We start from the raw sequence: 25,470 nt of genomic DNA on the forward strand, positions 1-25,470 counted from the left end.
GTAAGTAAAAATGATGTATACCAGTGTACAGACCCAACTTGTACCCTCAGTCCATAGCAGGCTGTAAAGGCACACTCAGATCTCCTTCACCCTTTTCCTCTCTTGGGTAATGTGGAAAAACACAGAGCACAGCACATAGAGCTATTTCAATGGGTGCTTTAGCTGGTAAAATGCTCCTGTGTGCTCCACTTGCCACCAATGTCCTTTGTGTGGTGTGAAGCCCTTGAAGCAAATGGTAGGAATTACACAGCAAATGGAGCTAAAACAAACCACAGCACTCCAGTCCTTGTCTTTTGAGTGGGAGAAGCTGTGGCTGCATGGTTGCTGTATTGAAGGGAATAAACGTTCTTGATGATGAGTTTTGGTACAGTAGGTAATTTGGGGGAGCTATGTGTAAATTTGTGGTTAAGTGGTCCAGGAAAGAATCTGCCTCTTCAGAACACTGTCACACAGCATGGCAAGTGCAAGCGGTGGAGTGATTAAATCTGACAAGATTGAGCTTTTCATTATGAATGTTTCAGAGGTGCAGACACTGTGGGTTTGCTGCTGGGGTTTTTTCCACATTCAATGGAAAGTTTAAAAAAAACTGTGGAGGAAGGTGATTTTTCTTTGGCCTTTGTGAAAAGCTGGGTGCTGCTAACAGTGACGTCCTTTCAGCCTCTGAGAAGGTGAATATTCTATATTTGCAAAGGTCTTAATTTTGCTGTCCTTACGCAAGTGGTTCTGTTGGCTAACTCCTCATATGACTGATGCTTTGTGGTCTGCATGTTTTGTTTGTAGATTGTTCCAGTATGCTTTAGTATGAAAAAATCCAATTTGTGGACATGGTTGTTTTTGCCTTATAAAGTTCATTGCACGTATAAATGTGAATTGTGATTAAACTTTTCATAGTTTAGAAATGTAAGAAATTACTGAAAATATTAATTCACAGTATTAAAACAAGTGGGATTCTTGTAGACTATGTTCTTTTGACTACGTCCTTATTGTGAGATGACAAATCATAGGTGCAACTGGAGAACTTGAAGGCCTCACTTGCTATCTCTAACTGATAAATTGTTTCCTCTTCCAGTACTTGCATCTCTCTGTCATTAGCAGAATTTGTGTTTAAACAGCTGTAATCTTGTGTTTCTTCCATTTACTTGAATGCTGTATTGTTCTTCTATACTATTTATAATGTATGGGTGTTGCATATAGTGGTGACTCACGTTTGGAAACCATCTGGAGCACCTGGGTGATTTTGACCGCGGTGGCATTACATAGTGGGGACATCTGGGCACAGCAGTCAAATGTGATCTTAAATGAACGTTCTGTTCTTGTCAGCTTGTTCCCTATAAGATGATCTACAGAGCTGGATCTCAGCGTGATATATTCTTTTCTTCAGCCAACATCTAGTTTTATTGTATGCACCACTGGAGTTGATTGCAAACAATAGAAATCTTTGTGTGTCATCCCACCCATCCCATTCTCACACCTACCAGCTCTTTGGGTGTTAACTGATACTGTCCAAGACTGAAAGGACAAGGACCTGGTGGTTTCTGCTGGGACAAGGACACACAGCTCAGAAGTGTCAGTCTTGTGAGCTAAATCACAAGTGAACCCTGATAGTGAGCTGAGAATTTCCATTATATAAGTAATGGGCTCAGCCTCCAAAGGTGGGTGGATGAATTGTTTGCAGCTTGGAAAATCATCTTCTGTAGTGATGGCAAATGCTCTTCTGAAAAGTGTGTTTTATTGTAAATTGGCTGTGAATTGTTGCAGCTTATTTGGCATCATTTAGACAACTCCTAGAGACACAGCTGTGCATCCCTGACCCGCTTCTCTTTCTGTTTAGTAGAGTCTTGGTTTCTGTTTAGTAACATGTTAAAGCTTCTCTATATTTCAGTGCGGCTGGAAATTCACCTACAAAAATATACTCCCAGAACAAGTCACTCTAAAAGCAAGTATAGTGAGAGGTTTAAAAGAAGCTGAGGTCAGGAATAAATGTGTTATATTTATAATGTTGGCTTGATTATTCTAAGGCTGTTCATAAAAGTTGTATACAGAGTGCTGGAGATGGGTACTTCAAAGCAAAATACACTTTTCATTAGCTGAGTATTCTGCATAGTTATTTGGACAGTCCTGAGGTGGCAATATTGTCTGACATTAATATCTCCTTATTTCGCGCATATATTGAGTGGTCAGCCTGTATATGCAGATTACTGAGTGAGAAACTGTTCATAAAGTTGAATCATTACACAACATCTTAATTGCGTAGTGCACACCTTTGTGCCTTTGCCCGGCACAGGACAGCAGTTCAGGCTGCTGCAGCCTGTGAGCGTGTGTGGTTTAAAATCAGTGCTATTGTAGTGCTTTTCCATAGTTTCAAACTAGTTGATTTTTAAAGTTTAAGAAGTGTTGTGTGGGAGCTGAGTGGTAGGAGAAGGGGTTTTGTGTGAGGTCCCTGCACGTTCCCTTGGTGCTTCCAGGCTCTGGGAGTGGAAAGACTTCTGTTCTAGTTTCTACAGCAGTTTTCAATGTATGAATGTCTGAATAACTTTGTTACAATTCTGCTTTGCTTGAAGAAAGAGGTTTACTATAATATCACCACCGACCTATTCTTGTATTTCCTACCTATTGGTTAAAGAATGGGGGATTCACAGTCTTTCAGGGTGAGTCCAGACTGCACAGAATATATTTTTGTCTTTTCCGTCACAGACCCTTCACATTTGTATTGTGGCTGCTCGAGATCCCCCGCTTTCCCGAACCATATGGGAAGGCAGTCAAACATGAGGAGATGTTTTTCTGGACTCTTTGCAGCTCATTAGTGTTACTCATGTTGTGAAACATTCTTCAAAAGCAGAATTTCAAAAGCCGTGCTCCACATGAAGAGTAGGAACCACTGCTGCACTGGAACTTAATAACGTGCTCTACATTATTGCCTTTGGTTGCTGAAGAGGTAACCTGCTAATGAATTTTTGGGAATTTACTTTTGTCCTGCTTAAAATAATACTTCTGAGATTGGTTATACATTGAATCTGATCCAGCCGTCAAAATCCAGTGTTCTCTTGAGTTTCCTTAGTGTTCATGTAAATATTTTAAGATAACTTCCCCCTTCAATATAATTGTGTGCGTTTCAGATGAAACTTGTCTTCCTCTTTCCACCCCTAGAAACTCTGTTTTTCTATCTTCTTTTTTTTTAAACAATATGCTGGTTAAGTTGGCGAGAGGAAAAAACACCGTCTGCTGGTGTATTGTAGTCGTTGTCCTTCTTTGTCCTTCTTCTCAAACAATGGCTTCGACTCTGGAATACAAAATGGGGAAAATTAGTATATATGTTGTATGCACATGAGGAATGTACAGGATATGACAGTTTTAGTCTTTTAAAGCAGACATGGTGGGGTGATGTGGATCACTCTGAAATTCTGACATGATTTCTCTGCCTCTGTGTTGTCTTATTAACCTGGTCAATAATTTCACTTGGCTCATTAGGAATAGTTTGGCAGCATTATTAAATAAATATTTACTGTCAACTTATTAAAGAAAATGTTTCTTTTTGCATCTAAACGTGGAAAATATGTAGATGGGGTTTCTAGATGACTTAGAGCCCAGAGCAGTGCAGTTATAGTGCAAGAATATGTTGATTGCCCAGTGTTCGTTGCTGATCGCTGAAGCAGACATGCATGTTGTAAAGTGTGGAAAGAAGCAGTTCTGTTGCAATGTTGCCCTTAATTTATTTGGAGAAGAGTCAACCTGATTGGAAAAACAACCAAAAGAACAACAGCAATCCCCCAGACACCCTCAGAAACCCAGTTAAGCGATGAAACTTAAAACAGAGTCTTTCAGGAATTAATGCCCAGTTTAGATTGATGGTGCCTAATGAGCTACCAAGTCATCCAAAAAGTCCTTAATCCCAAGGACACGCCATAGTCGATTATCATTCTTCTTGTTGTAGCTGAAATAACCTAAATTTCTTATGTTAAATGTGTCACTTGACTGTCTCTTGTTTTCCAACTCTTTTGCTTGGTACCTAAAGAAGTTTTACAGCAGATCTTTGAAGCTGTACTGTTGTAGTGGGGCCGTCATGCGTGCTGCTGCTGGTACTATTTACCTATCTGAATGGGAAGGGTAGTTTGTAGTGTTGACCCTTACTCCTCTGTGAATGGCAGGTACAATTTCTCTCATAAATTATTTACTTTATATTTCAGAAATGTTATTTTCATTGCAGAGAGTCTGAGGATATGCAGGTAAAGGAGTATTACCTATGTGGCAGGAGAATGAGGATCTTGTACACATACTGAGAACACTGCTCTTAATGGGACTCCTGGAGATTTTGATGGTCAGATCTGATTAACACTGAGAAATTGCTTACTGGGTGCCTTGGACAGTTTCTCTATCTCAGCCTATACTCTAGATGAAGCTGGTAGGTCTTTTTATGAAGGTTATTTAACACTTTCTGCTAAGTCACCTATTTTCTGCTGTTTAATTATTTTCTCAGGTTGGCTTTACTCGCGCTCCACTTTTATTTTTTCTGCGCCTGCCTCACACTTTTTGTATTTCAGATTAGTCAGGATTATTCAGTTGTTACCAGGGCTGATATCTTGCAGACACTAAACACTATGCCTCTTTGGTTTTGGAAAGCTGTAGCGCTCCTATTTGTTGGAGCAAGGTTTTGAAATCTGGCAGACAATAGCTGTTGAATGGGGATGGGCCTTCTGCTGTTCTTGAGAAAATCTGCCCAAATTAGGCAAACTTCTAAGTCTTTGGAAAAACACCACTTTGCAAATACTCAGTTAAGATATTAGTTTTGAAGTCTTGAGAAGTTCCACTGTGCGCTGAGTTATGTTTTGGCCTTGGAGGAGTTTTTTTGTGGAACAAGATGATGTGGTTAATCACAGGAAAACTGAATGTACATGTCTGGTCCTTGCAAGAGTGTGGTCATGCCAAAAGTCCACCTGAGCACTCAGGCTTCCTGGATGGTTCGTCTCATGTTATGGACTGGTTCTTCTCTTGTTAATGCTCACCGGAGGGTGAGGAATGGGGGAAGAGATGCCATGGTCAGAGGGGAGCATAGCTGATTCAAGAGACCAAATGTGGTGGGGGAGAAGAAATAGAGCTCGGAGTAGGATCTAGTTACAGAAGCTTGTAGCTGCTTGTCTAGGAACTGCTCCTGTGGTTGGAGTGTCAAGAATGATGGGAGTGTGGTTGTTTGAGGAGAGACAATTCCAATTAGCAGTTCTGATAGTGAATTTGGGGAGGATGAACTGGGCTAACTGGGCAAAGGAAATGGCAGAACTAAGCTCAGCAGGAGAACTGGAGTTTAAACCAAAGAGGCAAGGGAGCAGTGGCAAGGAAAGAGCTGGGTGAATGTGGGGAGAGCAGGGCCGGGCTGGGGTGGCACAGGTGGGATGTGACTTGCTGTCAGACAGGATGAGCGGTGGGATTAGCGCCTCAGGAACAGCAAGTCAGGAGTTTGATGGGATCAGGAGAAAGTGTCCTGCATGTGCAAGGGGAAGAAAGAAGTATGGAGCAAAGGCTGAAGGTTAAATACGAAATACAACAGAAAAGCACAGAAGGGACCTGGCAGTCCTCTTTTGCATGCTTGGCTTTGTAACATGCTATTTTTATGTGTCTTTTTCCAAGTAATACTAGAGTTGTTGTATTGGTTTGAATGTACATAGTTTTCTGTGGTTGCATTTTGCATCTTTGCTCACCGTGGAAGAATATTTGACCACATCCCTGAATGAGCTTTATCTAGAAGTGTGTGCACTGTTCTGTGCAGAAAACTTTAAGGACTTGTTTAGCAATTAGGTTTAAAATGCATTTAGCCAATGTTTTTCACCCTGCACTGTGCTTTCTTTTATGCAGAGATAAATGCTTTAATGCATTTATCTTGTATTTACAAAGGAAAAAAATGATTGGCATGCAGCAGTGAGTGAATGGAAGTGTGTTTTCTCAAACAAAAGTTAAATAGGGAAGGGAAATATTTCTTACTCTCTTGAGAGCTGTTGATCTGTCAAATGTGGGTCTTATAGGAGTGGCATTCATTAAGAATGTGTAACTAAGGTTTTGCCAGTAGTGAAAGAAAAACTGGCAGTGTATGAGCCAGGAGAGCTGTGATAGAGCTTGACATTAATATTTCTTTTGCCTATTGTGCCTCACACAAGTGTAACAGTCTGAGATACTTCTGCTTGTGTTTTGTCACTGGAAAAGCCTAAAAATCAAGGATGAAAGGAGAGGGTTGTATATGCTGGTCCAGAGCCTTTATTTCTTTACAACTCTTAGGAGCTGTGAATTATCTGTGTTTCACGGGGGATGCTTTTTGGCTTACGTTTGGAACTTAAAAGCTGAAAAAAGGCATCAGTGTTTGGTGTGCAGAAACGTTCTAAGCAAACATTTCTGTAGCATATATGCTGGTTAGGAGTTTCTTTGCTGCTTTGATCAAAGACAGACAGACAGCTTGCCCATGGTCATCAAGGTGTTCAACACTTAAAGGTTGTTGCATGCTTTACCCGAAAACCAGAATTGTAAGCTGAGTGAATACACCAGCCTCTCCTTTAGGTAATGAGAATGTGCATCACATGACACGTGTGATTCGGTTCCTATTTAAATCAGCGCCCTGGGGATTTACAGCCTTATTTTTGGAGTGGGGGGGGACAGCCAGGTTCCAACTCTATTTAAAGACAAACTAATATTTGTGTGGCTGCCTGCAGTCTTTGGAGATGCGATGAAGTAGCCCAGGAAACAACCCGCGCAGGGTGGAAGCCGATCTGTTCCTGGGAGAGCGCAATGTGAACTGGAGCCACTCTCCACCTCCTCTTCTGGATAATTATGGGCTGGTTTTCTTTTTACATTGTGGCTTTTTCTCTGATTCTTGTCTGTGTCATCCTTATACCTGTATTATGTGTAAAGTTGTTGAAAGCTCCTTTTCCAAAGGTTGGGTATGATTGACATGAAACTACCTTGAAATAGGAAAGCTGTAGTTATTGGAGGAAGACAATTTTTGCAAGAAATGTGCTGTTGTGGAACACGTGTACCTAATCCATGCGTCTTTGGAGACTGGGATCTGCACGGTGGTTGAGGCTTTTTGAAAATGCTTAATCTTGAATAGAAAGCTTGTGTATCATAATGGCAGCGTTTAATGTTTGTGGGAGTGTGGTGAATTGTTCCCGCTAACAAACCTTTGCTGAGCTGAACAACGTAAATATAAATATTTCACTTGGTTATTAGCAGTTGAGTGAAAGTGCTTGGTGGTTAGGAACAGCATGACAAAGTAGAGCACTCCATTCACACAAAGGTCGGAAGATCTTTCCTTTTATATGATATGTGTAGTTTTCATATTGACTTAAAGGCTGAATCTCTCATTGGCTTGGTGTAGTTACCTTTTGTGGTTTGCCTGTGGGTTAATCCCTGGGAACGACAAAAAAATATATAGAATATTGACAGAGTATTATAAGCTAGACTCCATGCTTCTTGAAGAGTTGAACAAGTAAAAAATTGTTAAAATAGTGGAAATTCAAAACCTATTTTATAATTAGAATGCGAAAATTAAGTGCTCTGTTTTTCTTTCTTCATGATACATCGGTGCATGTGGTGTCTGGAAGTCGCTGGTCAGTGGAGCAACATTGATTTCTCTCTGGGGGCACGGCATTCATCCAGCCTTCTCAGCAGGGGGGGAGATTGATTCCTTCATCAGAATAGCAACAATCCATCCTGAAGCTTCCTCAAGGTATTAGGGCTAAATTAAACAGTCTGGGACTCGTGTGTAAGCCCTAATGCACTTCAAGAGGCTTCCTTGGATACAGAGAATTTTGAAAATAATCTGAAGATGAACCCAAAACTAAAAGAAAAAAGCCACAGGCTCAAATCATCCTTAAAAGGGGGGACTGTAATACATTTTCTTTGTGTGGCGCAGCACTTAATGCTCAAATTCTCTTAGGGAAGAAAAGGAAAACAGTATGGCTCTATTCATGGCATTGCATTTATAACTCATTTTTTCTCCTTTGTGTATGTGATCCACAGCCATTCCAAAAATAGATATGCTCACAAATATTAAATTAGTAGATTTAAGCATCTTAAAGCCAGGAAATACCTCCATGGTAATTTTTGTTTAAAAATTCTGTAATGTGGGCTCCTGCATCTATTGTATTATATCTTAATTTTGCAAAATATTCAGGTTGTGTTTACTTGTGTGCATTTACAGAGGCTACAATTATGCATTAACTTCTTAAGGATAAAAAGTCATGGCTGCATTCAGCTTTTCTGGAAATCCTTTCATTAACTTGAATGAGGAATGAAACAGTATGACTGAGCTTTAGTCTGTATATTAAGTGCTTATAAGCAAGAATCAAATATAATATGTTAGTAACTCTGTTGGATATGCTTACTGATCATTATGAATGTCATTCACATACAGGAGTATTAAAAGAAGTGGGGTAGGCCACATGATGTTTCTTCAGCCTTACCACTTAGTCTGGGTCCATCTCAGTCTGCACACAAAATCGGGCAAGTGGTAATTTTCTGTTCACAGATTATTGAAAATCCTTTCCAAATGTATCCAAAAGGCATGAGGACTTTATAAAAGGTGGAATGTTTTAGGGTGACTCTTGGTTAATGATGTCAGTGAAGATGCACTGAATGCCCCCGGTAGATGTTGGCAGATGCTCACGTCTTAGAGATGTCAAACTTCAGAGATGTTCTGCCCAAGTATTCTGCCACAACATAAATTTCTGTGGTCATACCGGTTCATGGCCCACCAGTTTGTGTTAACAGCCGAAAGTCCATTATTCAGGGAGATAAGTTAAAACTTCAGGAATTGTGGATAAAAAAGCTCTTTTTCTTTCTTGGCTGAGAGGAGTAGCAGTTTCAGTCGACCTTTAGGTTAGAGTTTTATCTTCCAAGGGCTATTTTAAGTGGAAGGTATTGTCATTGTGACAGCTGAAGAGCACTAAATGACCTTGTCCTTGCTGTGGGAGGGGATGTTCTTGTCAAATTGTGAGAAGTTCCCTCACCCTCCCTGTACTTAGGTAAGCACGCCTTGCTTTTCCTCTTTTCCTTGCTCTGTTATCACTGTGGTTCAGGCACCAAACTTGCTTTCCCTGCTTGGCAGATAAAGCATCTAGTAGATTCAAGCCAGTATCCTCTTTCATATTTTTTAGATGATTCAAATGCTCATCAAGCAAATGGTCTGTCCCTGTGTTATAAAATAGTTGGGGAGTCATGGGACGTTGAGGGAACTGTGCCCAGAAGCTCCGGTTGCTCTATGAAGATCAGTAACTCTGATCACAGAATCAACTGGGTTGGAAAAGACCTCAGAGATCATCAAGTCCAACCCTTGGTCCAACTCCAGTCCATTGACTAGATAATGGCACTAAGTGCCATGTCCAATCAGAGACGGTGAGTCCAGCACCTCCCTGGGCAGCCATTCCAGTGCCTGACCACTCTCTCTGGAAATAATTTCTTTCTAATATCCAGCCTAAATTTCCCCTAAACTTCTTCTGCTTTGAAGCTTGGTGCTCTAATACCACCTCATTCCAGTAATAAATGAGTTAGAAGTGCATCTAGCAAGACTTCTGAAGAGTGTGTCTCAATGTAATTTATAGGATCTCAACCCCTGCAGCTCAAGCGTCTGCTGTTTTAGTAAGTGCATTGCTTAAAGTGTTGTGCTGCTCCAGAAGTCCCACTTAGTGTTTATTTAATTCACTTTATGAACCTGGGAGTTACTGTCATTGCAGTTGTTGCTGGAGATCCCATCCCCACTGTGCAATCCATTGATGGACTCCGTCTTTTGTGTTGTATCTCCTTATATTGAAAGTCAATATAGTGTGCTGATAGATACCCAAAATAGATTCTCTGTACTAGAATTGCAGTGTTCCCTGAATGCTATAAAAAGTCTGTATGTCTGACAGCCATATTTCAAATAATTATTTTTCCAATATACTAATTAATTCCCTTCAAATAAATAGGCAAAAAAATGAAATAGAACAAACATCAATATTTAATGGCATCTGCTTAAAACCCTCTCAGTCTAGACTTTTGAAGTTGTGTGGGGGTGATATTCACACATCCCTGATAAAGAGAGGATGGAATGTGTGTGTCTGTGTTTGCTTTTCATTTATGTAGTTAATTACTCACTCCTTAAAGCTGTAATTGTGAGATGGCCCACACATCCCCTGCTTGGAAATAGTTGTAGGAAGCAGTTTGATCTCTTTGTAGGCTGTTGCTCTGTGAATACACATTTGGATGTTACAGGGTTTGTTTCCTGGATGGGATGAGCTGGTCTCCACCTCTCAGCGTTCAGGCTGCTGCTGTGGAAGCAAATGTGCAGAAATAATACAGAAAGTGGGCTGTAATTTTGCTCTTGCTTTGGGAAAGGTGAGCCCAAGTGCCCGACATCGTATTCTGCACATCATGGCCTTTCCGGTTCTGCTGCTGAACAGCCCGGCCACCAGCTGACCTGGATCTGCGGGCTCTTGTGAGCCGCCAGTCTGGGCATGGGCTGTTTGCAGCACTTTGTGTGTGAACTGGCTGGATTCCTTGTTATTGCCGTGTTATCTTGTTATTGCGAAGTTATCAGCTGCTTATTTTGAATGGCGGGCTTATGGAGAAGTGAGTTTGTAACAGATTTGTATATAATTTGTGGGCACTGTTTATTCCAAATACACCTGTGTTGGGGAATCCATGACTTTCTGGAAATGAGGCAAACATTTGTTAAATATCCTCCCACAGCAGTGGTAGAAAAGAGCATCACTGTGCTTGCCATCTCCTCTTGATACTTCATGGTTTGCTTTTGCTGTGATAGCAAAACACAAGTAGCACATGATAATGTAAATGTTCCCTCTGTTTATTTTTGTTGTTGTTGTGGTAGCTTTATACTTGATCTTCCAGAATGTGGGAAGAGTGGAAATAGGGATCACATATCTGTAGTTTAATCCAGAAAATTTTACCACATGCACTCTGCACAGCACACTTTGCTATTATATAGTCTTAGTAAAGCAATTCATTAAGAAATACCGACTCAACTGAACCAGCAGCTCTCCATTACTCCTACCACGATGATTTTAATAACATTGAACCGTAGTTTGTGTTAGTCCTTTGGCTAATAATGTCACAATTTACGTGGTGTGGCGGGCTTGTTTTTGCCTGTATTTGAGACAGAATGCTTTTTATTGCTGTCCTGGTAATCAGGCCAAAGTACAGCAAGCGGTTTATGCTTGAAAAACTGTAGCACCCTTTCAGAAAATGTCTTCGGTGCCTCAGATTTTTTCAGCCTGCTAACACATTCAGAACACAGGACAAGCAGCTTAAGATCTGAATGAGATTGTTCACCAAATGAGTTGGTGCAGCATATTAATTTGCTAGCACTTCTAAATGCCTTCAGTGTTCCAAGAGCCCGCAATGTCACTAAAATACCAGGAGCTTTGTTGGTTCTAAACTCCTTAAAAGAGAGTTTTAAATTCTTGTCTGCTTGCTGTAGCCTTACCAGCTTTATAAAGCATTTCGAGATCTGCATTCAGAAAATGTTGTGCGTCCTGGGCTTAGCAAAGTTAGCAAGAATCTTTTCCCAGTAGTATTAATTGTCTTGGAGTTTCACTGTGCTTTGGGTTTTACTGTATAGCTCATAAATTATACGAGGCTCCTGTTTGTGCTTTTATTTAGCGCGCAATGGATATTGCATGTTTTGATATGCTCTTAACCTCAATGGACAATCTGGGATTTATATTGAAAAAAACCAGTTGTCTTTACAGTTAGGTAAACTAACATACTGTGGTTTTAATGAGACTGGATGGAGTCAACCTGATTTTTTTCATGTGTCCTTTCTGTTCCATCTTAAGTTGATTAGTTGGTATTTAAATGCCAGAGTAGAACTGATATGACATTAACCATGTTTTCTTTTTCCTCTTTGTGTAGTAAACCAAATCCCCCTCCCCCACAATAATATTCTGTCTGGCATTTCTTGGAGAAGAGGGTTATGAATGGATTTTTTTAAACTACAAGAAGTTTCAACTTTTGGTAGACAGCAGAACTTCCATCTGAGGTTTATGAACTGGTACCAATTCACTGTTCAGAACGGGGAATTGAATATAAAGCCATCACAGCTACATGTTTAGGAATGGAACTTAAAACCAACCCAAACATTTAGTGCTGTCCCTTATTTCACTGATACTGGATTTAGGCAAATATATAGTACTGGAAGATGGGATGGGCGAGAGTGGTCAGACTGGTGTGACATACGTGTGACTTTTAATCGCAGCTCCAACAAGCGCTGGTTTAAATTGGGTAGTGTTTTTTTCCATTACTATGTGTAAAAGCTAGATTAATAGAAGGCGACTGTTTACTGATGTAATTCCCACTAGGGTTGTAAAGATGGATACTTATTCAAGCGTTGTGAAGGCTTGAAAGCTGTATCATGGTACCATCATAATTGTTATAGCATGTCTTGTAAAATGCTCACAAGGTTGGGTATTTTTGGACCCGAGGACATGAGATTGTTGTAGCAAGCAAACTGAATTACCCCTTTTGCTCAGCTAGACTCGCCGATCCAGCTTAGGAGCAGAACATCCTTGCTGAGGGAAGCAATCCTTACTTAAAGGATCAAAGGGTGTTGTTTTTCTTGCTCAGGATGGTGAAATATTACTTATTCCTGATGCTTAGGTTTCCAAGTCACATTGGTCAAAAGAGAGTAATTGATATATTTCCATAAAATGATCTGACTGTTTAACTTTGAGAGGCCAGAGGCTTTGTCAGGAGCCAGGCTGGAAGGTTTGCACAGTCGGTAGATGCCCTACTTTCCAGAAGCTGTAATTTTAGGTCACCTTGGTTAGTACAGTGTGGTTAGCATGCTGAACTTGAGCTTTGTGTGCTGGGGCTCCCAGTGTGGCCTGAGTTGTGAATTGGTCCCCGTTGCGGATCTGTTGGGTGTACAGGCAGCACTTGGCACAACCGGGCTGCTCTAAGAGCTGCAGGATCTTTGCTGCTGCTACAGCTTCAGATGGTCCCTGATCAGGTGGTTGGGCACTTAAAGTTTGTGGATGGTAGAAGTAATTGTGTCATAAAACTCTAGTTCTGTGTGTTTTGTGACTGTCATGTTTATAGGGTAGGAAACACTGATTTCTTCCCATTTTGCAAAGCTCAGTGATCTCTCTACTCTTGTATGAATGTTTGTTTAGCATGATAGAGTTAAATTTGCCTCTTTAGATACTTGTAATTCTCATGTCATGTGGAGAATCTCGAGTACCCCACAGGGAGCAGCTCGATGGCTCCACGGCAATCCGCAGAGCCTTGGCTGTGTATGCTGCCCTATTGACGCTGCGAACCTGAAATGTGTGTGGGAGAACTTTCCCTTGTATTCCAGCATGTAATTTAACTGATGTTTGTTTGGTAATTTGCCTCAGATTAAATCAGTCGTTGTCACTACTGAACAAATGCTTTGTTTGCTTTTGGTGGCTCAGCATTTTGCACAATATTTCCCCTCCTTTATTCCACCTACTTTGATGCATTCATTTATTTTTTGCTGCAATCTTATTACTGGGAACTGAGGCCTCTTTTGGGAGGAGTGCACAACCCAGTGGAGTTTCAGGGAGGTTTTATACAGTGGTCATTTCGTTGGGGGAAATGTGATTACTTTTCCTAAATTTTAAACTTGGATTTAACATGAGTTCACACTCTAATTAATGGGAGATGTCCCTGAGGATAAACTTGATAGAAATGAAATAGAACTGAGCCTGTGAGAATGAGTATGTGCTCTCTCCTTCCAAAGGAAAAATTTCAGTTATCAGAGACTCCTCATTTATTGGTTGCAATATATGGTGGATGCTTCTGATCCCTCACAAGACGTGTCAGCAGTACAGGTGCCACATTAGTTTTGCCTTGACCATATTTCAGTTTGTTAATCTTAGATGAATTCTGTGGCCATACAGGTGATTGCTGCTTTTGCAGAAGAGAAGCATGGCAAGATTTGAATTTGAGTGTTTAATGGGAGTGGGATCAGTCTGAAAAAACATGGCTGTAAAAATCCAGACAAATGGCCCGACGCTATGAAGTACTGTGGAGTGTGTGCAAATGCAGCAGGGGCTGGTCCCTTTTCTGAAGTGTTTATCAGCTGAAGAGCAGAGATGAGGAAGGTAGTGGAGATTAGATCAGAAGTTTTGCTGTTGAGAATACCAGGCATACCTGCTGAGGTCTTTACTTTTTTAAAAATGTGGCCCATGTGGTGACATTTAGAGAGAGATCAAAGGCTCTTTTGTAAACTTGAACAATGTCACTGATTTTTTTTTTTTTTTTTTTTTTTTTTTCCCCTGGAGGTTATATACAAATAATCAAATTAAATCCCCCTAAAACCAAACAAAGCAAGCCCCTCACCCAAATATTACTCCTCTAAAGAATTCACAGAATTCCAGAATGTCAGGGATTGGAAGGGCCCTGGAAAGCTCATCCAGTGCAATCCCCCCATGGAGCAGGAACACCCAGATGAGGTTACACAGGAAGGTGTCCAGGCGGGTTGGAATGTCTGCACAGAAGGAGACTCCACAACCCCCCTGGGCAGCCTGGGCCAGGCTCTGCACCCTCACCGGGAAGTTTCTTCTCATATTTAAGTGGAGCCTCTTGTGTTCCAGTTTGAATGCATTATCCCTTGTCCTATCATTGGTTGTCACCGAGAAGAGCCTGGCTCCATCCTCCTGACACTCACCTTTTAGATATCTGTAAACATTAATGAGGTCACCCCTCAGTCTCCTCTTGTCCAGCTCCAGAGCCCCAGCTCCCTCAGCCTTTCCTCACACGGGAGATGCTCCACTCCCTTCAGCATCTTTGTTGCCCTGTGCTGGACTCTCTGCAGCAGTTCCCTGTCCTGCTGGAAATGAGGGGCCCAGAACTGGACACGAGTGGAGTGACATTTGCTTTCTTCCAGTCCTCAGGCACCTCTCCTGTTTCCCAAGACTTGGCAAAGATGATAGAGAGCGGTCCAGCAATGACCTCAGGCAGCTCCCTCAGCACCTGCGGGTGCATCCCATCCAGACCCATGGAATTATGGATGTCTGGATGTCCAGATTGCCTAACTGCTCATCAACCGGGGCAAACGCTCCTCCATTGTCCTGCAACAGAACGGAATTGAAATTCAGGAGTTCCTAAACTCCAGCTGTGTAGTTGGAGCAGCCCTGTATTTGAAAAGGTTTGATAATCACGACAAAATTGTGCACTTTGAGGATGCCCTGAACAGCTTGGATATTCTGCATGATGCATCCAGTATGCCATTGGTTTATGAAGAAGTTGAGCAAAAAGCTAGTTTCCCCAAAGTACGTTCCCGCAGACTGCTACAGTTTGAAGGTGTCTTCTTGTGGGTAGGATTCTACTATTGTAATTAGTATGGTTTGGGGTAAGAGGACAGAATTGTGTGTGTCTTCTTTTAAATGGATCATCGGGCTTGTTTGTTTTTCTGTTGTAGTTATCCATGCAATAAGCAGGAACACTGTATGGTTCATTTTTAATAATTAGTACACAGCTGCCCAGAGGGGAAACTGTGTGGGCAAGAGATCTTGTTGATCTCTGTTTTAACAGCTGGGAGAGCTTTGCAGAAAGGGAAAAAAAAAAGCTGAAAATCAGTCAACAGTTAATTCAAAGATGTAGCCAGGCACCCAAAGATTTACTGGGAATTAGTTCTAAAATTGTACTTGTCCAAATTATTTCAAAATAAAAGAATGGGTGTGTATTAAATCAGGGAAGTGGGATGGTGCTGGGGAACAGTGAAAAGTTGCAACATTGTCAACTGAAAAAAATGTTACTGGAACAACAACAATAATATATATTTAGCATTGTTACCATGCGGCAGCTCCTGAGGGAGGCGGCTCGGGTCTGGGGCTCTGTGATTTATCCCATCCCAGCAGCAGAGCAGGACACACCAGAATCTGCTCATTTTCAAAGCTCTTGTTTATAATGCACGGAACAGAACAGTGAATCCCTGCGGGTCGTTGCAGCTTTCAGTCTGCAGCTCTGGATACTGTCAGCAAAAACCAAATCCTTGTCCCATTCCCTCAGGATGAGCAGAAGGAAGAGGTTAACATTGCTTTGTTTGCTTTCTTTGTTTTGTTTTAAATGAGTTTTGTGGGTATCATTAATGCTAATGGTAGAGATGCGTCAACTCTCTGGGCCCCAGTGGATTTTAATAGTTATGAACCTTTGCTTAGCTTTTGCTTAGCTAATGAGTTGGGATTTTAAGGCCTAGATTCTGCTGCTCATCCCCATACTTAATAGGAATATGTTCACTTCCATTTGTTGAACTGCACTAGTGTCACCTAAAGGAGAAGCAGCACTTGCATGTTTGTCTTCAGTTTAAATAACTGAACATGCACATAAAACAGCTGTAATGCACTCAGTCCTTCCATAAAAATAGTTGGTGTTTCTGACCTTACATCTGGCATTAGTTGAGGTTTCTCTCTTATTATCTTGCTCTTTAAGAGCTTTAATATATCCTGGGTTGTAATTTGCACATTATAATGTATTTTGAAACAAAACTCGGTCCCATTCTGGGGTTTCTTGTGTGTATTTTATAAGCAGAATTGTATGCTTGAAAAAGAAGTGTTCGTTTCTGGATGGTCTGCTTAAGACAGATGGTTCTCATTGTGGCAAAGCCGTGCAGTGCCTCAAACCTCAAAATGTATAAACTTATTTGAAGGAAATGAATTGCTGCTGCAGCATGGCCATCTATGAAGAGTATCCTTGGACACTGCAAACAAGGGATTTTGAGTCTTACAGTTTTCTTACTTGAATAAAACTATAATGTTCATTTTCAAGAACATGGAATTTTGACACTCCTAAGATGCTTGTTTCCTCTTTCAAGAGATGTGACATGACTTTCTTAGGGGCATCTCCCACTGGTAACAGCAGATGACTTGTGTGAAGTCTTCTGATGCCTCTGCGTGGCCTTCTCAGGCAGTGGTTTGAATAAAAATGAAACAGCACATATATAATACAGTGTGCTAAGTGGAGTAATGTTCTTCCACATGTGCCATCCAGGGCATCTGACTTCCATAATTTCACATCAAAATCTCACCTGCTCCAAGTAAGACAGGCTTTCTGTTGGCCTTTGCCCACAGAAGGTCCCTATCTCTCCAGTACCCTTGGATTCGGTTGCTGTTTCTTTTACTCACCTATTGCTCATTAGCTCTGTCCTGCTCCAGCTGAGCTGTTCACATTCTCCTGCCTTCCCACTGCCCAGGATTAATCCTTGCTCTCTTGTCTTACCTCTCACAGCATTTTAAAGCTGCTGCGGCACCAGCAACCACATCCTCTCTCACCTTCCTTCCTGGCTGCTGTGTTAGCAGTTACTTGCCCTGTTGCTATAGAGGGGACCACAAGTTCTGCTTTACCACATCCTTTGGAGGATACAACAGGCTGAGGGGGAGGAAGAGGAGGCCTGGGTTGGCACCAGGATGGCAAAGGGTTTGGGGTCCAATAGGTTTGGGCTCTGGTGTGGAAGGCTGTTTGCTGCAGTAGTAAGAGCGGCTCCTGGAGCCAAGACCAGGCGGTTTGTGGGAGCACCTGCTCCTCCTGGAGCTCCACCGCTCTGCAGTGTGACCGGGCGGCAGCCGTGACTCAGCCTGCTGCACGAAGGAGCAGTTTCAGTTCACAGTTGAAGCTGTCAGCAGAGAGAACCAGACTCTGAGCGCCTATGTGTGTACATCTTGGCTCTTGATGACACTGGTTGTGCTCACACAGGGAAGTGTCCTCTCGTGAACCTGGCGTCAGGTTTTGCAAGGCTTCTGTCATGGGTGTGAAGGTGGGTGAGCAAGGCGAGCGCTTGGGTTGTGCTCTGGTGACTGGCCCTGTTTGGGGGGGGTCTCATCATTGGGGTCCTGTTAGGGGTGTCCTGTCTGTGACCTGCTGCTCCTGAGCAATTTGCTGGCGCCTTCCCCTCTTGCAAAGCTCACTGGCTGGCTTTGCACTGTGGTTCCTCGTCGTGCTCAGTAACCTGCTGCTGTGCTTCAGAGCCTGGTGATGTGCATTGTCTTCTCTACAGGCAGATCATAAGCTACACTTGTACGAAGACAAGCTCAGCGTTTTAGTTAGTGGGGGATACACCTATGGAGCATTACTAGAGGTGATTTTTTTGGTCAGATGTTGCAATTGAATTAGTTCCCTGTCAAGCCTGATGATCTGGTTGTACTCCCAGAATTGGCTTTGCCTCACTGTGGCTGTAGATTCATTTTGCTCCCCAAGTGCTGGGCTCTGCACTGAGTGCTCGTGTGACTTTTTTCAGAAGGGCTTGTTGTTTGACTTGAGTTTCCATCAAGGCAGGGTCAGGGTATGGCTGGAACCCGCCTGGGACATGGCACTTCTGCTTCATTAGCAGGAGGGGTCACCCTTGAGTTTGGGGAAGGTGGTTTTCTGGGTGGGGTGAGTGTGGTTGGTCTCAAGAGCAATTAAGGGAGTTACTCCCTGTTGCCACCCTTTGCTGTGCAAAGGGCCTTGCTATTATACCAGAGCAACATTATTTTAAATCCAAATTAAAATGGGCATAAGTGTTAGAACTTATTTTGCTTTACAGCTTCAGCAAAATGCTGGAGAGTAAACATTCCAAGGCTGAAATATAGCCCAGTAACCGCTTAGTTCAGAATGTTTAGTGGAACAATGAGGACAACTAGAGGCGAGTTTATCTAGCAACCTAAAAGATACTTCAACATAACCATAGTCTGTTTCCACTCTTGACTTTCCTCCCACCCAAGTTTGAAATGCACTTAACTGCCTAATGATGCGGCAAGGAATCTTGGTTTTTGTTTGTTTTTTTCCTAACTAAATCAAGTTCTGAGGTGAATCAGAGTGATAAAAGAATAGTTAAGCCTTTTGCACTTTATGGAAAAAAAGAGATGAAGTGCAAGTGGAGGTGGGGGAAGTAAGGTAGATTTTTGTGGGGTATTTATTATTCAGCTCAAGCAGCAATACACCTGTTTAAGGTGAAAGGTCAGGAATAATTTATTTAATACTTAAGAGCATAAAATGAAATTAAACACCTGGATGAATAGGAGATCAGCATGAAAAAGGCACGTGGCCATAAATAGTTTTGTGAACAAGAACCGGATATACAGGGGTAATGGAAGAATAGATTCATCAAACAACCAGTAAAGCCACAGCATCATTTGGGTGTAAAGCAAGAGCGATGATCTCCGTGTCCCTGGGATGGCTCCGTGGGGCTGCGAGTCCTCTTGCCTGTGCTGCGGGAAGCAGAAGGTCGGTGTCCTGTATCCGTTCGGTACTTGACATACTTCACATCCATAAACACGGCTGTTTGTTTAGTTGTCGTTAACGGAGGGTTTCACTGACCACAGCTGACAAGTCTTGTGTGGGAAGTTGTCTCTCAGCAGGAGCGGCTGAGTCGACAGATGCTGAAGCGCTTTTGGATTTTCTGCTCATCTCTGTTTTCTGGAAGGCTCTTGCAGTGGTAGCCTGTACTTTATATGCGTTTTCTTTCATTATTAATTTGCCTGAAGACTGTTAACATTTGCATATAGCTTTATTGTAGGCCTCGGAGGGTCTGCGATCTCAATTCTCTTGTATTCTGCTAGCGCTGTAGTGCCGTATGGGACTTAACCAAGCCTATGAAGGTCTCATCATCTTGTTAATTATTTTTATAATTTGAAGTTGTTAAATTATGCAATCTAAAAAATAACTTAGAATTTGAACACTATAGTGTATTCTTGATCTTCACTTTAATTCCTTTTTGCGTATGGAAATGGCTGAAAGTATTTGAAAAAAACAGGGATGTGGGAGGAGAAGGTATGAACCAGAGGTGGAAATTAGCCTTTAATTTCCCTATTTCTACTTAGGTTTTTAGGGGAGTGGATAAAAAGTCATTTTTGGAGGAAATGGAATTGAACTCCCTGGAGAATGAGGCAGTAGAAAGTCTTCAGATATTTTTAATGTTTAAGAAAAATGGGTCTTTTATTTTTTGGCCAGGTTAGAAATATAGGAGGAATATGCTATTTGTTTTTCTGTTACTAGCATCTGAATTTTCAGCATATTCTTTCTCCGCTACTTGTCTCTGAGGGTCATGGGTCTCCCTCATGGGAAGAGTGGGGACACCCCTTTATTTCAGTGGACGCTAGTGCTGAAGCCTGTTGGCACCAAATTAAGGTCCCATCCATCATTGGATCTGATCAAGCTTTGGGTTGAACTATTTCGCAATAGATGGAAACACTCCTGAAAGAGGAAGGAGTATCTTACTGAGCTGATCTCCAGAGACCACATGAATAACACTTTCTTTATTGCTCAATAATTGGTTGTACTCCGTCTTATGTGGCTTAGAAATGGGAAGAACTTTTATGGCTAACTTTCTTCTTCCCAAAATACTTCACATAGCTGGGGAATGTGACTTCAGGAGAACGGTTGAGGAGTGAGGGGATCTGACAGCTTAAAGTAGCCGTTAAAATGAGGAAAAGCAACCAGGCAGCACTATTTCCATTTTAAGTATTGTCAGTATAATAAGCACGCAGCTGAATTTCAGAAAGAACGCATGAATGTGGAGTTATTTGGGCAGCGGTAAAAATACTGGGAGAGAATTAATGGAAACAGAAATGAATCTAGAAACATGCTTTGCCTTAGGGATAAAGTTTTCAAAGCATTCTGGGTACTTGAATGTCCAGTTCCCATTCAAGTTAATGACTAAAGCTCCTTCCTTTTTTTGAGCTTTAAGTTTTGTGTGAATGCCCAAGAATGCATTAAGCTCTAAACAATGGGAAGATGCTGTTTGTTTGGAGCATCTTGCAGCAGAGGCTCCGCTTTCCCACCCATGTGAAGTCGGATGGGTCGACTCGTGTGTTCAAACCCCCCTTTGTCACTGGGGAAGGCGCGAGGTGTTTGTACTGGCACACGTCACTGCCGGGGGACGCTGGTGCAACCTGACCAAGAGGAATAAGCTACAGCTGTATGAGTAGTTTAATTATGTGCGTATCTAGATTGTCAATCAAAAGGGTTTTTTTAAGTAAGCTGTCGATATCACAGGTTGGACGGCCAGAGGACACAGATAATAATGTGCAGGCTGGGAGATTGCTGAGACACACAACTCACTGTCAGCACAGCGTCTTGCTTGAGTGTTCTTGTATCTAAACCAGGCTGTGAGTCAGAGGGAAGTAGTGAATGCTTCTAGAAAATGATTTGGCGTTTGTTTTTCAGGGAAAACAGGTGTAAAATGACCTTTAGTTTCCCCCTTTGCTGTGGTCTGGTGGGAGCATTCTCACTGAACACTCTGTCCTGCTCCTTGTCTTGTTTTCTTGCTTTTCTTGGAGAAAGCTAAAGTCTTGTGGAATTAATTGTTTTCTAATGTTATCCCTATCTGGAAGGGTGAGGAGGCTGCAAAAATGAACAGTGTGTGTTTGTGCATTGAAACTGAACAGCAGCTCATGGAGGTGCCTGAGCCAACCTCCAGGTGCCGGCCGAACCTGCCCAGCTCTAGGGGAACGCTTCACCTGCTGGATGTGCACCCAGCCCTGGCTTTGTGCTGAAACCACCTCCTGCTCCGAGCCAAGTTCCTTCAGAACAAGGCTGGTAAACCCTCACGGGGTTTAGGACTCCAAAACTAGACCAAATTTGCTACAGAATAGTTGAGTGAGTTTGTTCTAATTTTCAGATTCCAAGTGGCAATGCATTTTAGTAATGAACTTTGGAAATATTAAATAAATTTAAAAGTATATTTTAAATGTTGGTTGTTTGAAGGGATGATACTGTTGGTAACTACTCCTCAAACATCTCCTTTTTAGAAGTTCTGGTTTTGCAGATCCATGAAACGAGGAGGGCTTGCTGTGTTGGGTGTCTCTGCCTTTCCGTTGGAATCTCATGCTCAACAAGTGATGGTGTTGCCAATTTTACTGACTCTTTTCATCCTTAGGGAACACAGAAAAGAGAACTGGTAATGGAATACGTGACCCCAGAGCAACACACTGTAGCGAGGCGTTAGCTGCTTAGTGAAATGGTGCTTGGGCCAAAACTGTTCAATGCCCAGAAAAAGAGAGAAACTCTTACCTTAAAATCTACAGAAAGCAGCTGAATTTCACCTTGCCTTTTGATAGCAGAGGTTAGTGCTTGTAGTTTGTGGTTGAGGTTCTTCTGGTTACAGCTCGGCCCAGGCCAAGTGTCTCTGCTTGCTGTATAAATAGAAAGTTCACATCTTAATCTGTCTGACAGCTGGTCCGCCGTGTGTTTGCCTTTGTGCCGCACATCATGGAGTTTTCTTTCGCCAGACGTGACATAGTGAGGCTGCTGAAACAGCCCAGCAGATCCATCTGTGGGATAACAGACCAAACTGAGGTAGCGACCTGGGGCTGTTTTCAGGGGATTTTTCATACTCTGGTCTACCTGGTGCTCTGAGAATGGAGTCAGGGTGGTGGTGATGGTGATGGAAGGGGTTTGGACAAGCTACCACTACGATTGCCTTTCCAAGGTGAATCTGCTCTTTCTGTGCAGTCACCAGTCTGATTGATCTCGAAGGGCAGGATTTCCTTGGAGAGCATTATTTCCTATGGGAAACCAAGAGCTTTCCTCTTTGGATGGGGTTACGGGAGGATGCAAAATCAGTTTCTTGCTATTAGTACGCTCTGTCTGATGAGGGTGGTTTAACTTGCTTACAGGGATTAGGGAGTGGATTTCCCTTCTCAAAGTTGGGAATGTGTGTGAACTTGTGAGTAAATGCACTGCCTGGTGGGGTGTTTATATTACGTGCAAGTGTTCATGTTAAACAGTGTGAATTGTGATGAGCGGGGTGCGGGATAGCTGTAAGACCTCTTGAACAGAAGCCCTCAAAAGGTTGTGTTTGTGCTGCCGCCTTGATGCCGGCATAACCTGGGAGATGCAGAGGTTGTGGATTTGAAGCAGAGCAGAAGGTGCTGGATTTGCTGGCACGCTGCTCCAGTCAGCACGGTGTCCCCTCCTGATCCGGGCCCTCTGCGAGGAGCAGAGCCCCGTGGTGTTACCCATTCATCCTTGTGTTCTCCCCAGCTCTGAAACCGCCCAAAATATGGATCCGTCTATAGGCAAACATGCACTGCCTTAGTACACATCTTCCCTTTCTGCACAATACATACATCCTCTTTTTCACTGAATGGTGTTACATTGGTTTATGTGTGATTTATATGTTTGAAGTCAGGCTTTTATTCTGTGAGGTTTGAATATTATTTTTCTTCCTTTTAGTTGCCTTTAACCACTTTTTCTTAGTTCCTAGAGCACAAGGCCTAAAAGTTCTTTGCTATTTTTGTAACTTTATATTGTTGCCCTTTTGCTCTTCTCCCCCCAGTGCCTCCTTAATTGACTAATAATGACATAATATAAACTGAGGCCTAGTCTGGTTTGGCTGAACTGGTTTAAAATAGTGCCTTATGCTAAACCAGAGCAAATGCACAGATACACAAACCCCATGTGTCGGTTACCTGCTGGTTTCACGTGCTTCTTGTGGAGGTTTTGCACATTTCTTCCTCTAACGTGGGTTTCTTTTTCTCCCCTTCAAAATACAGTTTAAACAGTTTTGTTAGCAAGGAGCAGCTTCTGTGTGCGTGACGGTTCCGTTCAGCGCTGGAGGGGTCTCTCCTGATACTGATCTCACTGTCAGGGCCACATATGCTACAAAGCAGAAAGCAGTTATTTGCTTAAAAGCAACATATTAATAAGCCAGGCTTTGGAGTAGTTTTGTGTTATTATTTCCTGCTCTGTGCATCTACGGAAGTGGCTTGGATTGCTTTGATAACAGCCGATGATAACTCTACAAACCGAAAGTCACAAGGCTGAATGTTTGGTAGATAGAAAGAAGCATCGCTTGGGTCAGAAGCTTTAATTATGGCAGCTAAAAATCTGACCCAAATCTATTGCTGAGTACAGTTTTTGAAAACGTTGTAAACCTAACCTTGGTACTACAGATGTGCAAACCTAGGCTCTGCTTTCCATGTAAACCATAATGGAACCTGATGCCAAATAAATCAAGACGATATTAAAGACCTTGTTTACACTGGGTTTCTGTCAGGATAAGCATTTAGTGTATCACAATATTTTTCAAGTATTGTAGAAACATTAACTTCTGAAATACTGTGTGGAATAGATGATCAGGGAATTTGAGTGTTGTTGAAGTAACCAAATTATTTTTAAAAATAAGGTAATTTTAGGTTAAATCTGCAGATAGTAATAAGCTGGCTTGGATAATTAATTTGGATTTAGAGTTGCTTAATTTCTGTTGGCATTTGTAAATCCCAAATGACTTGTGGAATGTTCTTGATTGAAAATGGTTTTATTGAAAACATGTGTGACTGGTTTGGAGGGCAATAGTATCTCAAGGACAAGGTACTGTCTGTATATAAATGGAGGTGGACAAGAAAACTTGTTGTAAGTGCAGGTATTGTTCATTTTTGTGGCATCACATGTTAACGTGTCTTCTGGTTTAGAACAAAATGGGCTATGGGGAAGTAAATTCTGTAAAAAAAATTGTGAGCTGTTCCAAATGGTATTTTAAATTCATAACAGTGCCAGAGTTTGACTATAAATCCATTTTTCAGACTAAAATCAGAATTATTAATTGGGGTAGACCTCAGATTTATGGAGCTTTTTTTAACTCTTCAGAGAAAAATAAAGTACTGGCAGGAGTATCCATTTCTTATCCCTTGTCGAAGTCTGTCCTTATATTAGAAAATTGTATTCAGGAGAGTTGCCAGGACTTCTGAAATGAAACTGATTCAGAAAGGAAGAATGAAGAATGGTACTGAATCTGTCTCGTGTTAAAAGGCAGATTTCCATTGATTTAAAAAACTGTGTCTCTACAAAACTGTCTGACTGTGGCAATGGAAAATATTAATTAATAACTCTTTATGATTATATGTTCTTTGGAAATTATTTTTAGTTATCTCTACGTTCAACAAGACTAAACTGCTTTTTTGATTCTTTGCAGGACCAGTTTGACAACTTAGAAAAACACACGCAATGGGGCATTGATGTTCTGGAAAAATATATCAAGTTTGTAAAAGAAAGAGCAGAGATTGAACTCAGCTATGCAAAGCAGCTTAGGTAAGTTGATACGTAAAGTTCTGAGCCTGTAATCGTTTAAGTTTACTATTTCAGTCGTGGTCATTTTGTTTATAATAACGGCTTTTAGAGAATAGCTCTAATGTAGAGAATGGAAAGCTAAAGTTAATTTAATATACTGGTTTATTATCTCTGCTAAAAACCATATGCTTTGCGAAAAGGAAGGTTATTTAGGTGACTGAGTAGCATACTGGGGCTTACTCATGATTAATGGCTTGGGCTTTGAGGACAGCATTGTAATGTTTTCCATGAAACGAGGGCTGCTGCGTGAAAATGCTGAAGGGTTTAAGAACTCAGCAGAATAATGATCGTTTGTAAGGCAAAGTTTTGGGCTTCTTTTCATAAAACAGGCTCTTTTTGAGCACGTGTTGGAGAAACCACAGGTCAGAAAGTCAGTCTCAGCCCTTGGAAATTTTATCTATGTAGTTAACCAGGTTGCAGCCCAGGATT

The 25,470-nt window shown here is 41.8% G+C and overlaps 1 protein-coding gene across 29 annotated transcripts in view; it reads left to right on the forward strand.

Annotated features, from left to right (window-relative positions):
* Window positions 1-25,470, forward strand: part of FNBP1 (formin binding protein 1) — an 82,850-nt gene that overhangs the window by 3,658 nt on the left and 53,722 nt on the right. For 22 of the 29 annotated variants that reach the window (XM_065035202.1, XM_065035208.1, XM_065035213.1 and 19 more), the window contains exons 1-2: window positions 22,168-22,269; window positions 24,887-25,002. In XM_065035202.1, coding sequence (XP_064891274.1) covers window positions 22,183-22,269; window positions 24,887-25,002 — 203 coding nt within the window. In that variant the 5' untranslated portion in view covers window positions 22,168-22,182. Of the gene's footprint in view, window positions 1-22,167; window positions 22,270-24,886; window positions 25,003-25,470 lie in introns of those variants that run through there. The other 7 variants (XM_065035206.1, XM_065035216.1, XM_065035214.1 and 4 more) reach the window with 1 other exon arrangement.

Source organism: Columba livia, chromosome 19 (genome assembly GCF_036013475.1).
Source record: "Columba livia isolate bColLiv1 breed racing homer chromosome 19, bColLiv1.pat.W.v2, whole genome shotgun sequence".
NCBI lineage: Eukaryota > Metazoa > Chordata > Aves > Columbiformes > Columbidae > Columba > Columba livia.